Source organism: Gymnodraco acuticeps, unplaced genomic scaffold, assembly GCF_902827175.1.
Source record: "Gymnodraco acuticeps unplaced genomic scaffold, fGymAcu1.1, whole genome shotgun sequence".
In the NCBI taxonomy this organism is placed as follows: domain Eukaryota; kingdom Metazoa; phylum Chordata; class Actinopteri; order Perciformes; family Bathydraconidae; genus Gymnodraco; species Gymnodraco acuticeps.
Window position 1 is genome coordinate 237,019 of NW_022991273.1, and position 14,485 is coordinate 251,503.

Below are 14,485 nucleotides of genomic sequence, written 5' to 3' on the forward strand. Positions count from 1 at the left end.
GAAATGTGTTGACATATTACATTTGATTAAAGTCAACGTTCCAGTTTTTCAGTGCAGGTTAGCATCTCTCAAGTCTGTAACCTATCAGATTAGACATTTTGCTTGGAATGTAATAAAACACATCATATACACTCAAGAAAATACATTTGATTGTCTCAATACCTGGTATACCCCTTCCCACACATAATAAGATAAACGGAGTGGCTAATACACTAACACTAAGAGATGTATCATTATGTCTCATTAATGGCCAAAGCAATCAAATTAATTGAAACATCATGTCCATGTTTAACAATGGGATGACACACAAAAAAAATGCAACCTCAATACTACAAATCCACAAAATAAATTCCAACCTTCCAATCTGTTGATAAGACTGCAGAGAAAATCACAAGCTTTTGCAGAAAAAATCCACTTATCAATGCAAAACACAAAGCTCTCACCCAGGCATAAAATGCCAACTCATTTGATGTGCAAATGAAGTAATCTCACTGCAGTGCAGATTCATGTGTTCCTGGTCCTTTTATTCTTTAAACTGCCCCCGAACACTTTGCGATTTACAACTGAAATATCTCAGCTTCTTAAGAAAACACGTGTCCCTGTCCGACCTGTGCTCTGCACAGCAGGCCGGGCCAAACTTGGCCCCCTTTTTTTGCTTTTCCACTAGGGGTATTTCCGGCTCAGGGCTACTTTTTCACCTTTTTTCTGTCCCTCCAAAATCGAGGTTCTTAGCGGGCAAACAACCAGTGACGTAAACACTCTACGACTGCTGAATGGTTAGAGAGAATCGTTGGCAAGGGGGCTACAACTACAACATAATGAACATATTTTACCGTGATTTAATTGTAATACACGTTTCAAAAATGATGCCGAAGTAATGTAGTGGACATTTTTATTATATCCTTATATGTTCAAAGTAACCAAATGCTTCTCATTTGGTTAGATGTGCTGTTTGCCTCTATCTACTCTATTTCAAGGCCACAGCTGCTATTATGTTGAGACTCACACATAGTCACATGAGAACTTGCCTTTCCTGAGATCTACAGCTCAAGGACATGTGTCTAATAACAATGTGACCGTGTGAAGACAGATTTCTTACCTTCTCACCATTTATTGTATATAAGCCTTGCTACTATATTGAACTGCGCACACTCGCGCAGACTATTCTATACTCTGTGAGACCTGTGTCTATATTTTATTGTATCTAATGTTATTTGAAGCTTCAAATAAAATCACCAGAAAGACAACTCTGTCTGATTCACCATTTATTTGTTTTTGATCACTCTGACTTGTACTCTACAGTATTGAGGTTTTTAGATTTCCATAACAGTAACTACATACTGATACCGGTCTGCAGACAGACGGCAGTTGGAAAACCTTTTAAAATGCGTGTTTTTTTAATGGAGATCGGATGGACCAGGCTAAGCTAACGTTGTATATGCTCCGACCGTCCACACTCACAACAACGGCCTATACAGACATAAATAAACCAGCGACTGTATTCGCCATGACACAGACAGTGGTTTGTACTTGTTTAACTTTTGTCTAGTTTCTGAACAGATATGAGGAGCTGTGAGCAGTGGCGTTTATATATGTACAAAAGTGGTGGGGCACAAACAACTTAGACGTCTATATAAGCTTCTGCAGAGAGGTTCATGGCTGGTGACTGGCTCTGACTCTTCAGGTTTACATTATACATTATACATTATATTTTGACCTAAATCAAAATATAATATTATTTTCAAAAGCCTCTTTAGTCTGATGCTTCAATTAATTTTAAACAGACAGTTCAACAGAAGGATACCCAACAAATGTAATTTTATCATTTAAATATTGAATTGTTCTCTCTTAGTAAGATCCCATTTTCAATAAAATTGCGGTCTTACCTTGACTTGAAGATGAAGTCCATTTGCCTATCCTTCTGGACAAAAATCTCTATTACTTTTTTGTAAAAGTCCTCCTTATCTTCTTGTAGTTTCAAAAGTCTATTATAAATCTAAATGATGCATTTATGATTCGAAAATGATAAAAGTAGGGTAGACATGTGGATATTATCCGGCTGAACAAAATGTGCATTTATCTAACAGGTACGTTTCCCACAGATCTTATTTGGAGCTATTTTCTAAAATCCTATGGAGAAATCTCATTGCTTTTTTGTGGAGGGAAGCCATGCGCAGCTTACTTCCTGGTTTTAGGACGCGTCTCTCGTCTCCTCTTCACACACCACACTTTTCGCGGCACACATACTTACAGCCAATCAGCTCTGAATGATGTGAGATGACGTATGGTGGGGATGGCAGCACTATGCCCCTATGGTCATTATTTTTTTGCCACACACATTAAATAGGAAAATACTCTGAGCATGCGCAGTGTAGTTTTTATAGTCACCGTTCACTTAGACAGTGAGAGAGAGGGGCATGATCGGGTTTTGTCCCACATGGCTCTAAACAGCTCAATAGGCACACACTGTAGACACTAATTAGAAGAACACATCATAAAACAGCAATGTACAGACAAATCAGACGATTAAACATGATTTTAAAATATATTTTATATATATTTAAATTAATTTTTTGCATTTTGTTGTAATCATTATTTTAATACTTTCTGCTGACACTAGGTGAGGCTGTGCACCTGCCCCTAATGACCAGTCGCCACTGGCTGTGAGTAGGGTTGGGTACCGAGAACCGGTTCCAGTTCGGAACCGGTTCCAACATTTCGATTCCAACGGCATCATTTAGAAATGTGAATTTCGGTTCCGCTTTTCGATGCCTGAGGAAATGTTTCTCGCCACTCTCCGTAGCCGTAACTTCTCCGTAGCCGTAACTTCTCCGTAGTATGACTGCGGCGGGGCGGGAAATGTAGCGTTGTACCTACACTTCCTACAGCGTAACCATGTTCGCCCAGGGCGCCAGATCTGTGGAGGCGCTGCGCTGACAGCTCTGAGAGGGAAAACATTTTTTTTGACTGTTGGTGCTCATCCTAAGTAAATGTAACACCCTTTTCACCCCGGTTACGATGGGCGCTGTAAGTGATGAAAATGGGGGATGTTGACTTATCTGGCGCCCGCAGCTCACAGCCAAAGTGCGAGTGAGCGTGGGAGCGAGCGAGGTAGAGAGGGAGGGTGCACCGGTACCAGCGCTGTTGTTATTAGCATCTGGTGCTAGCTGCTCTAACGGAAGAAGAAGATGTTTCTACAATGATGTGGAGGGAGAGTCCTCTCCAGTCAGACTGAGAGGCTGATAACTACAGCTCAGTGAGGTAAAGGACTCTGAGTGTTTAGATATTAATTTAGTCTAAGTTATCTCAGTGGGTCTCAAACGGTTTGATCACAATTTATGTAAACACATATTTCCAAGGCAGTCCTTTATAATTATTGGGATAAAACAGGTTTGAAATAATTCCAATGTATACTATAGGACAGTAAACCAGACATATCGTTTTAAACTGGAGAGATACGAAAATATGCATAAATAAAATAGTAAAATAAGATATGAATGAACAACAAAAATAAAATACGTTACATGTATTTGTTATTGGCTATGGTAGGTTACTGGTTATGTTCACATACTTATTTGATTATTAAAATGTAAACCAATCTTTTTCATATGGGTGTTTAGAGTTGTACCCCCTAGATCTAGTCTCTAGTAATTCTGCTTAAAGTGCACCAGATTGAAGCATTTTACTTTAAAATGTTCAAACATTTCTTCCAGGTATGCCTGAGAAGGCAGATTTGCAAGAACTGTTCTTTAAAAGTTGGACTGTTGCACTGTTGTAGCTTCAGTGTTTCTCAGGTTACAGTTACATAGCAGTGAATATAAACAGACTGATTAATGTGAATATTACTGTAAACTAACCTGTGTAAAAGTTTCTCGAATAAATGTAATTTTTTTGGATGTGGAATGTTAATCATAAAAATGATTTCAGCCATGCATGAAAGTGTAATGCCCTTACAAAAATAATCAAATAAAACATCTACATTTTTCTCGTAACTAAAGATCCAGTCCTCTTTTGAATACTGACCCATATTTAGAATTGTGGGGATCATGCATACACATGGACACATTTCCAAGCTCATCCATTCACAGTTGAAGAGAGATTGAAGTCTGGGCCCAGTGGTAGACAGAAAAACTCTCTCCTGCATAAACATTGTATGCATACTAAAAACAATAACTACACATCACCTCAACGTCCACACATGTTACTTACACCTCTATTGTACATGACGGTACTTAACGGTCAAATCTTTCCTGCAGTATTATCCATCCAATAATCACTTCTCAGATACTGGGCTAAAAAGGCTGTTGTCTTATCTGAGTCTGACATCAGTATTGTAAGAGTTTATGTAAAATTGTTCTCAGATGTTCTCATATGTGTCTTTAATTCTATGAATACATTTTAAAAGACATTTTGTAGAATCAAATACAATTATATTTGATATGTTTTATTTGTGATAATGATGTATTGATTGGTCCTTCAGTCCCAGCACCGTTCATTTTCTTTATCCAATGTGTCAAATCAGGCACTGGCTCAAGAATAAAAAAATGGATTCAATAAAACTGTGATAAAAAAGTCATCATGTTCCCTGACATGTTAAATGATGTTCATTTTCTGTAGAGAAAAGCAAAGCCTCGGGTTGGCTACTTACTGGCTGTATCTGTGTTTGTCTGTATCTGCTTTCCTTCAGCCGTCTGACAATTGGATTTCCTGCCCTTGTATTCAGGAGCGACAACAAAAGCTTTTCAACAACATTTTTCCGTTATGGCTATAACTATTACTTTCCAGATAAACGACTTCCACTGCAATACTCTGATGTAAGAACTGCACAGTCTAGTCCCCACCCTGGCCATGTTATATTCTTGGTTCAGAATACAATTAATTTGCATACTGAAGAACCTGGAAATTATCCCACACAACCGATCTCACTCTTTTGTGGCTCGCTTCATCTATTTCAATTAAAATGTAACATTGAAGATCACAAACTATTTCCTGCTTGATAACCCACAACATCTGACCATGTTCAATTCCCCTTTAGAACAGATGGACATCGGCATGGCTTATTAGTCCAAACTCGTCCAGTCACTCCAGTGTGGACCTTAGGTGCAGTCACATTGACTTCAGTCCATCTCTCATCCATTACAACTAGCAGACTACTTACTATATGTTGTATTGCTTTCACCAACAGTTTATGGTTAATGTTGTGATTTGCATTGCTCTTATCAATATCTATGACATCCATCAAATAGTGACATGTGATTTTTGAGACAAGTGGTTACTGAGTTTGCCAGAAAAAAAAAACAAGCACTACAATAGTAATTTCTTTGAATGCTTAAATCATTTTTGTAAGTAGATAAAGTAAAACTCTCGATTAGTGAGGGCAGAGCTCACTGGGAAGAGAGGACACAGCACTGCAGCCACCACTAGCCATTTCACTCAAACCTGTGTCAATAAAGCATGGTGGAATCAGCAAGCCGGAGAAGGTGTTACTCATCTGGCAGGCGCGATGTGCGTTCCCACACTATGGATGGTTACTTTACCCATGTCCTCTGGCTCTCTTTGCTTTGACCCCTTACTCCTCCCACTGCTCGCTTCAGTTGTGAATACAAAACTCCACCTCAATTCGTCAACACTCGCCTAAAGGGAAGCTAGCACCGACTAAAATCATATTGCTACAAGTCTCAATGGCAAGGGTAAACATAAACATGACCATCCTGCTAGGTTGATACGGTATGAATTGGAATATCTATTCTACTCCAACTCCTCTTTCTATTTATTTTCTCAGGAGAACTTACCACTAATGCTGTTAGGTGGCTTTAGTAAATAACTTATGCCGGTCATGTCAGAATTGACTGTTAGAAAGACACTAGTTGCAAATATTATACCAAGTCAGATGTGACTGATGTGCTCCAGAAAAAGCTAGGAACTGGACCCTGAGTAAATAAACGCTTTGTTGTTGATGAGAGGCATGTTGGATCAATGTGGGTGGTTTACATACTGTTATGTCATATAGCCATAGGTAAGGAGGCTTGTTGCAGTGCAGTCAAACCAAGAGTGGCATTTAATAACCAAAACGCAAATAACATTCTAAACACAACAACATGATGAAACTTCACTTGCAGAAATGTAATTAGCAATCTAATGTGCAGCTTGAATCGCTAACGTTTTTGTCTCTATTGCTTCAGATCAAGCTCGACGCTGACGTCGCAGTACACTGAAAAAACTGAAACATTGACTTTAATTAAATGTATTATGTCAGATTTAACTGTATTAGATTAGTTGAAAGCAATAATATTAGGTTTAAATACAAAATAATAGGTTCAACTTTATATTATTGCAACAATTTAGATCAGCTCTGACACCAAATACCACTCACAGACAAGCAGACTTTGGGTTCCTCTAATATGTGACTTTGTGCTAAATGTGTTTGCTTTACCATAGCTGTGGCATTACATATGAATACTCTAGTGAGTAACTGGGGAGGCTAATGGACGATTAGATGAGAAGACAGCTTTTCTGACGCATGGCAGGAGGCTCACATATCAAAATACTCGCCGTGTGATCACAGCCTCACTCTGCTCCAACTCATGTTGGACTTTCATTGGCTCCCAGGTGGAAGATAAAAGAACCCACATTCCGTCTCTTCACGAGCTGCTCGCCAAACAAATCTTCCTCCTTCTCCTCTTTCAAGCCATGCATGCTTGCATCTGGCATGGAGCGTATTCAAGAGCTAGGAAGTTTGTCTCGTGTGTTTAGACGTTTCCTGAATTAAGTTTGAAGCGAGACACACCAAAGTGCGTGTTCGGTTCTTGAGAATACTAATTTAGCTGCATATTCCTGTCCCTTCATCCTCTATTCCCCCAGTACACACCACCACACCCCCCACATTGCTATCAACACCCTCTCTTCCTCCTTCTCCGGCTCGCTCTGTCGCACAGATTTGACGGAGCTGAAAATACATCTCTGAACTCAGGGAGGCAGCGGGAGACAAGGCTTGTCAGCGGGAGGGTGGGAGGAAGAGGAGGAAGGGGAGGAGGGAGAGGGAGAGGTGGGGTGCAATGTCTTCATCATCTGTCGCTGATGAAGACATTGCGCCCCCCCCTCTTCCCCTCTCCATACCTGTCAGATGACCCGCCCCGCTGCACGCATCACCCGCCCGACACTTCCTCATCCTTCCTGTCACCCTCCCTCCTCACATGGTTTGATTGAAACTGTGGATCAAAATCCTCCCCCTCGTCTTATCTCTTTTCATAATTTCTCTCCATTTGCTTGTTATTCTTCTATTTTCGACCCCCCTTCTTCCCATTCACTTCTTCCTTCTCTCCTCTGATGACACACTCTACTTCCTCTCCTCTTCTCCAAAGCTGGTTCACAAGTGGTCTAAGGCATGTGAATGATGTGTTGATGAAAATGATGAAAGTACTTTTGATTCATTTTCTGTCATTACAGACATAAAAAATACTGCACCAACAACTGAGTAGCAGATAGTTGGTCTTAACAGTGACGATTTTCCCAAACGTAGCAATAGGTAATCAAAATGGTTCCTTTAAAAAGCACCAAGAGTTAATGTCTTTCATCTTTAGGATCTAATGGACAGCGTTCTGTCCAGCTTTGCAGCGCTGCAGCATTCTCTCAATAGAACCTTTTTGTATTGCCTTTCACAAGAAACCAGTTTCAAAGCTGCACTATTCAATTTTCTCTCAATCAATCAAAATGACTGTGTGGTTTCTCTGAGGGGTTTCTTTCAGCTTAAAACCTCAGTTCTGCCCCAAACAGCAGACACATGATGTGAGCAGCTCATCACAGTGGAAGCATTAGCAGCTTCAGAGCCACATGCTCTCCTCAAAGCATCAGAATGAATATTGGACTATTTCTCAGTTGTCCAGAAACATGACACATATATTGCCATTAGATTGCAGGAATATGTATTCATGGACACAGCCTCATCTCAAGGTTTCTATGTTGAGACATTATACTCATTTTGTCACATTTTCAGTCTTTTTATTTGACTTGGTAAAGTTCTGCTAAAACTGAGACCCAGATCCAGTCTGTATCCACATAGTGAAGACCCTTCACACCTGAAACCAACGGGTGCAGAATGTGAGCTGAACTCCAATCCTCCCTTTGGTTTGTGATTTGTGATTTTGGGTTACTTTAACTTGGCTTCATGCACAAACAGCTTGGTAACTATATCTTTGTAACTGAAGAGGATTTTCATTAAACTATTTCCTACATAACACAAATTCAGATCTCTTCTGAGTTGAGTGGAGGCTCATGGCCCACTGTTCTGCTGCTCAGTAAATGTCAGATCACTGTAATTGTTTTGCTCCCTTTCCTCTGATTTCCCTCTTTGGAAGTGTAATGCATTAATATAAGGAACAGCTTTTCTAGCTTGAAGTCTTTATAACAGCCTTATATTTACCGTGAGAGGCGGTGAATCATTCCACTGTGTCAACATTTAGTTTTGGGGATGTAGCGTTACAGCCTTGATCGTATTGTATATGCCTTCTAACAACGACAGAGGTATAATTAGAGGTGTTCAGCGCAATTATGTCCGTCAATAGGGGGACACTGAACAAGGCAGGGACAATGTAAATGAAATCAATAGCTTAAACCTAACGGCTGTTAAACAGTAGCATTTGGATCTGCTCCAGATTGTCTGCCCTCTGTGGTTTGCAGTGAAATAGAGTGTAGGTCCTGTTGTATTGATCTCCTGACTTCTCTCTTATAGAAAAAGAAACTGTCCTGGAGCCCTTTGTGCTGAAAGACCTGCTGCCCTCCGCCCTGGGAAGTTACTACCGCTACACCGGCTCTCTGACCACTCCGCCCTGCAGCAAGGTGGTGGAGTGGATCATCTTCAGCAGACCCATCTACGTCTCCTACAAACAGGTGAGAACCACACCACACAGAAACAGGCGGAGAATATTGCGCGCTGTTTGTGATGATTTACAGTCATTTGGTTTTAAGTGTGGAAACTAAATCATTTTATTCCCTGAAATTATGGTAAATGAACTTCATTCGTATAGTGCTTTAAAAAGCAGCATTCACACTTTCACACACACTGTCACACACTTATGGCAGAGGTGGCCACAAGGTGCCATCGGGAACAATAGGCGCTTCACTTTTCAACTTTGTTCTCATACCATGAACTTTAGTACTGACTAGAATGTCCTTTTGCAATGTTGTGTGTTTGTGAGTGGATTACATTATATTAAAGGTTAAATTGTACCAAAAATGTAAGTACTCTACAAAAAAGGCACAACAAAAAATCTTCTTTAAACATCTCTGAGTTACAAAATTACAGTCATTGAAATCAAACAGTTTTTTATAATATAGAGCTGAAGCACTGTGGTTTTGCTACATGTCAACTGGCTTATCTAAAGCCAGTTGACATGTTTTTGCTCTATGAAGCCTGATGTACTTATATGATTCTGTTTTCTTCAAGTTGTATTTTGTTGGTCGAACGCACTTATTGTAAGTCGCTTTGGATAAAAGCGTCAGCTAAATGCAATGTAATGTAATGTAATGTAATGTTTCGTCAAACTGAGCGCTTGAACAACATGCACCTCATGTAGATCCAAAAACACTTTGTGTGTATTTGACTTAACCATCCATCCATCCATCCATCTTCTCCCGCTTATCCGTGGTCGGGTCGCGGGGGTAGCAGTTCCAGCAGAGAGCCCCAAACTTTCTTTTCCCTGGCGACATCAACCAGCTCTGACTGGGGGATCCCAAGGCGCTCCCAAGCCAGCGAAGAGATATAATCCCTCCACCTGGTCCTAGGTCTACCCCTTGGTCTCTTCCCAGCTGGACGTGCCTGGAACACCTCCCTAGGGAGGCGCCCAGGTGGCATCCTAACTAGGTGCCCGAACCACCTCAACTGGCTCCTTTCGACGCGAAGGAGGAGTTTGACTTAACATACAATTATAAAGTTCCAAGCTGCACCTGCAAACTCCTCAACCATAAGATCCTCTGACGGTGCAGCATGCTCTCCCTCGGGGGGGGGGGGCATGGGGGGGGGCATAGTGCCGGGCAGGGGCTTGTCGACTTCTTGACGAATTAAATTATTATTTTAGTTGATTTGGTTAGTTTGATTCTCCTGCAAATGAGCCTTATTCACAAATCCTACGGTATGGATTTAGCTTGTAATGTTGCATATCTCTCCAGGGAGTTAAATCAAATATTGGGGTTATAGATTGACACTGAACTGATTTCTATCACACATTAGGTGCACTATATTGTTCCAGACGTGCTGACAGGTAGTGTCAGATTAGATTCTTTACAATTTATTTGACCAATGCAAGACTATGCTGACAATTTTAAACAAAATTCTTCTAAAAGCATTATCCTTCCTCTCGGTGCCTCTCTGCAGATGCCTATTGGGATGTTTCTGTTGTTATGCTCCATTGTACTGTAGATAAAAGATGCATTCATTGAAACGGAAGAATGAAGGGCATACATTGATTTACATTTTGGACGGGTGTAAACTCATTTGCATCTATGCTGGCTACTACTGCATCAGTGTATCACAGTCTAAATAGATGTGAAGGGTTCCTGTTTGTTTTCCATGTGATGTTCAGGATTGGTTGGCAGAATGACAGGTCTGTACACAGCGCTGCTGACGGCACGCATTCCTCCTCCTCTTGTTTAAATCCCTGTTGACCAAGCTGTCCATCACTGCCCCTTTTTAATTCAACTGCTTTTACTCTGTCAATATCCAGACACTTTCAAATGGATACAAAGAGGAAAACTATCTGTGTGGTTATATAAAAATGGAAGATGGAAACAAACAGCCTAAAGTTCCTTGAGGTTAGTTTAGCCATTAGTCAGCACTTTCAGTGTGCCATTAGTCAATGACGCAAAGTAAAATGTGCACTTCCTCACAGTTATTACTCTATACGAAGCAAGCTTATATCAGAGACAGCCTCTTATTATGTATGTATGACCTATGTAGCCATTTGTACGTTGGTATTTTGTTAACAAAGATTCCCCCCATCCATCCATCTTCTCCCGCTTATCCGTGGTCGGGTCGCGGGGGTAGCAGTTCCAGCAGAGAGCCCCAAACTTTATTTTCCCTGGCGACATCAACCAGCTCTGACTGGGGGATCCCAAGGCGCTTCCAGGCCAGTGAAGAGATATAATCCCTGCACCTGGTCCTAGGTCTACCCCTTGGTCTCTTCCCAGCTGGACGTGCCTGGAACACCTCCCTAGGGAGGCACCCAGGTGGCATCCTAACTAGGTGCCCGAACCACCTCAACTGGCTCCTTTCGACGCGAAGGAGGAGCGGCTCAACTCCGAGTCCCTCCCAGATGACTGAACTTCTCACCTTATCCCTAAGGGAGACACCAGCCACCCTGCGGATAAAACCCATCTCGGCCGCTTGTATCCGCGATCTCGTTCTTTCGGTCATGACCCATCCTTCATGACCATAGGTGAGGGTAGGAACGAAAAAGGCCCGGTAGACAGAGAGCTTTGCCTTCTGGCTCAGCTCCCTTTTCGTCACAACAGTGTGGTAAAGCGACTGCAGTACCGCACCCGCTGCTCCGATTCTCCGGCCCATCTCACGCTCCATTGTTCTCTCACTCGAGAACAAGACCCCGAGATACTTGAACTCCTTCACTTGGGGTAAGGACTCATTCCCTACTTGGAGTGGACAGTCCATCGGTTTCCTGCTGAGAACCATGGCCTCAGATTTGGAGGTGCTGATCCTCATCCCAGCCGCTTCACACTCAGTTGGGAACCGATCCAGTGAGTGCTGAAGGTCGCAGACCGATGAAGCCATTAGAACCACATCATCTGCAAAAAGCAGTGGTGCAATCCTTAGTCCACCGAACTGCAGACCCCCTCCCCCACGACTACGCCTCGAAATCCAATCCATGTATATTACAAACAGGATTGGTGACAAAGCGCAGCCCTGGCGGACGCCAACCCTCACCGGAAATGGGTCCGACTTACTACCGAGGACCCGGACACAGCTCTCGCTTTGGGAGTACAGAGATTGGATGGCCCTGAGTAGAGACCCCCTCACCCCATACTCCCGCAGCACCTCCCACAGTAACTCCCTGGGAACTCGGTCATACGCCTTCTCCAAGTCTACAAAACACATGTGGACCGGATAAGCGTACTCCCAGGCCCCCTCCAGGATCCTTGCGAGAGTAAAAAGCTGATCCGTCGTTCCACGACCAGGACGGAATCCGCATTATTCCTCCTCAATCTGAGGTTCGACAGTCGGCCTGACCCTCCTTTCGAGTACCTTAGAGCAGTGCTTCTCAAAGTGTGGTCCGCGGACCACTGGTGGTCCGTGAGCGCCCCCTAGTGGTCCGTGAGTATATTGGTAAAATTTCACATTTGAAATAAATACATTTATTTAAGTTTTTCGCACTCTCGCGGGAATATCTCCACAATGGAACAAACTTAAGTTTCACTTTTGATTGCATGATATAGCCCAGATAAGCACCTTCATCACACATGTTGCCACTTGTTTGTACAATTTTCAGGCGATTTGTAAAAAACGATGTGTTTTTGGATATTTGTGGAGTTAGGTGGTCCGCGAGTGTTTTTTTATTGGTTAAGTGGTCCTTGGTATGAAAAAGTTTGAGAAACACTGCCTTAGAGTGAACTTTCCCGGGGAGGCTGAGTAGTGTGATGCCTCTGTAATTGGCACACCCTCTGATCCCCCTTTTTAAAAAGGGGAACCACCACCCCGGTCTGCCAGTCCTTCGGTACTGTTTCCGACTTCCACGCAACGTTGATGAGAAGTGTCAACCATGACAGTCCCTTAATACCCAGAGCCTTCAGCATTTCTGGGCGGATCTCATCCACCCCCGGGGCTTTGCCACTGTGGAGTTGTTTGACGACCTCAGTGACCTCCCCCCGGGAGATTGGTGTTGATCCCCCGTCATACTCCAGCTCTGCCTCTAACATAGAGGGCGGAGTTGTCGGGTTCAGGAGTTCCTCAAAGTGTTCCTTCCAATGCCCTAACACTCCATCAGTTGAGGTCAACAACGTCCCATTCTTACTGTAAACAGCTTGGATGGTTCCCTGCTTCCCCCTCCTGAGGTGTCGGACAGTTTTCCAGAACAACTTTGGTGCTGCCCGAAAGTCCTTTTCCATGTATTCTCCGAACTTTTCCCACACCCGCTGCTTTGCCTCGGCCACGGCTGAGGCTGCTGCCCTTCGGGCCCGTCGGTACCTTTCAACTGCATCGGGAGTCCCCCGGGATAACAAATCCCTGAAGGCCTCCTTCTTCAGTCGGACGGCTTCCCTGACCACCGGTGTCCACCAGGAGGTTCGAGGGTTACCGCCCCTTGAGGCACCTAAGACCTTGAGACCACAGCTCCCCGCCGTGGCTTCGGCAATAGAGGCTTTGAACACCGCCCACTCTGGTTCAATGTCCCTAACCTCCACAGTAATGCCCAAAAAGCTCCGCCGGAGGTGAGTTGAAGGCCTCCTGAACTTGGGCCTCCTCCAGATGTTCCCAGTTCACCCGAACTACACGTTTGGGCTTACCAGGTCTGTCCAGAGGCTTCCCCCGCCAACTCACCACCAGATGGTGATCAGTTGACAACTCCGCCCCTCTCTTTACCCGAGTGTCCAAAACATACGGCCTCAGGTCCGATGATACGATAACGAAATCGATCATGGACCTTCTGCCTAGGGTGCTCTAGTACCATGTACACTTATGAGCATCCTTATGTTCGAACATGGTGTTTGTTATGGCCAATCCATGACTAGCACAGAAGTCCAGGAACAAACCACCACTCCGGTTCAGATCAGGGGGGCCGTTCCTCCAAATCACGCCCCTCCAAGTGTCTCCATCATTGCCCACATGTGCGTTGAAGTCTCCTAGCAAGATTAAAGAGTCCCCTTCAGGAGCCCCATACAGGACTCTTTTCAGGATCTCTGAGAAGGCCGTATACTCTGAACTGCTGTTTGGTGCATAAGCGCACACATCAGAGTTTTCCACCCCATAACCCGCAGGCGTAGTGAGGCGACCCTCTCGTCAACTGGAGTAAACTCCAACAAAGAAGCACCCAACCGGGGACTTGTGAGTATCCCCACACCCGCCCGGCGCCTCACACATTGAGCAACTCCGGAGAAGAATAGAGTCCAACCCCTATCCAGAAGTAAGGTTCCAGAGCCGACGCTGTGTGTAGAGGTGAGCCCAACCAGATCCAACTGGTAACGCTCCACCTCCCGCACAAGCTCCGGCTCCTTCCCCCCCAGAGAGGTGACGTTCCACGTCCCCAAAGCCAGCTTCTGTCACCTTGGTCTGGTCCGTCGAGACCCTCTGCTTTCACTGCCACCCTTCTGGCAGCACACCCGACCCCATCGCTGTTTCCCGTAGTTGGTGGGCCCGCGGGACCGAGAAGCGGAGGTGTTGCCCAAGTCGCCTTTTCGGGCTGTGCCCGGCCGGGCTCCGTGGCAAGCCCGGCCACCAGACGCTCACCTTCCTCCGGGCCGGGTATCCTCACTTCCTGTGTCGTCT

General features: G+C 43.9%; 1 protein-coding gene across 1 annotated transcript in view; it reads left to right on the forward strand.

Annotated features, from left to right (window-relative positions):
• LOC117562065 (receptor-type tyrosine-protein phosphatase gamma-like) overlaps positions 1–14,485 on the forward strand; it is a 323,613-nt gene that overhangs the window by 169,507 nt on the left and 139,621 nt on the right. Inside the window, 1 exon segment of the mRNA XM_034239841.1 lies at positions 8,729–8,886. Within this exon segment, the coding sequence (XP_034095732.1) occupies positions 8,729–8,886 (158 nt within the window).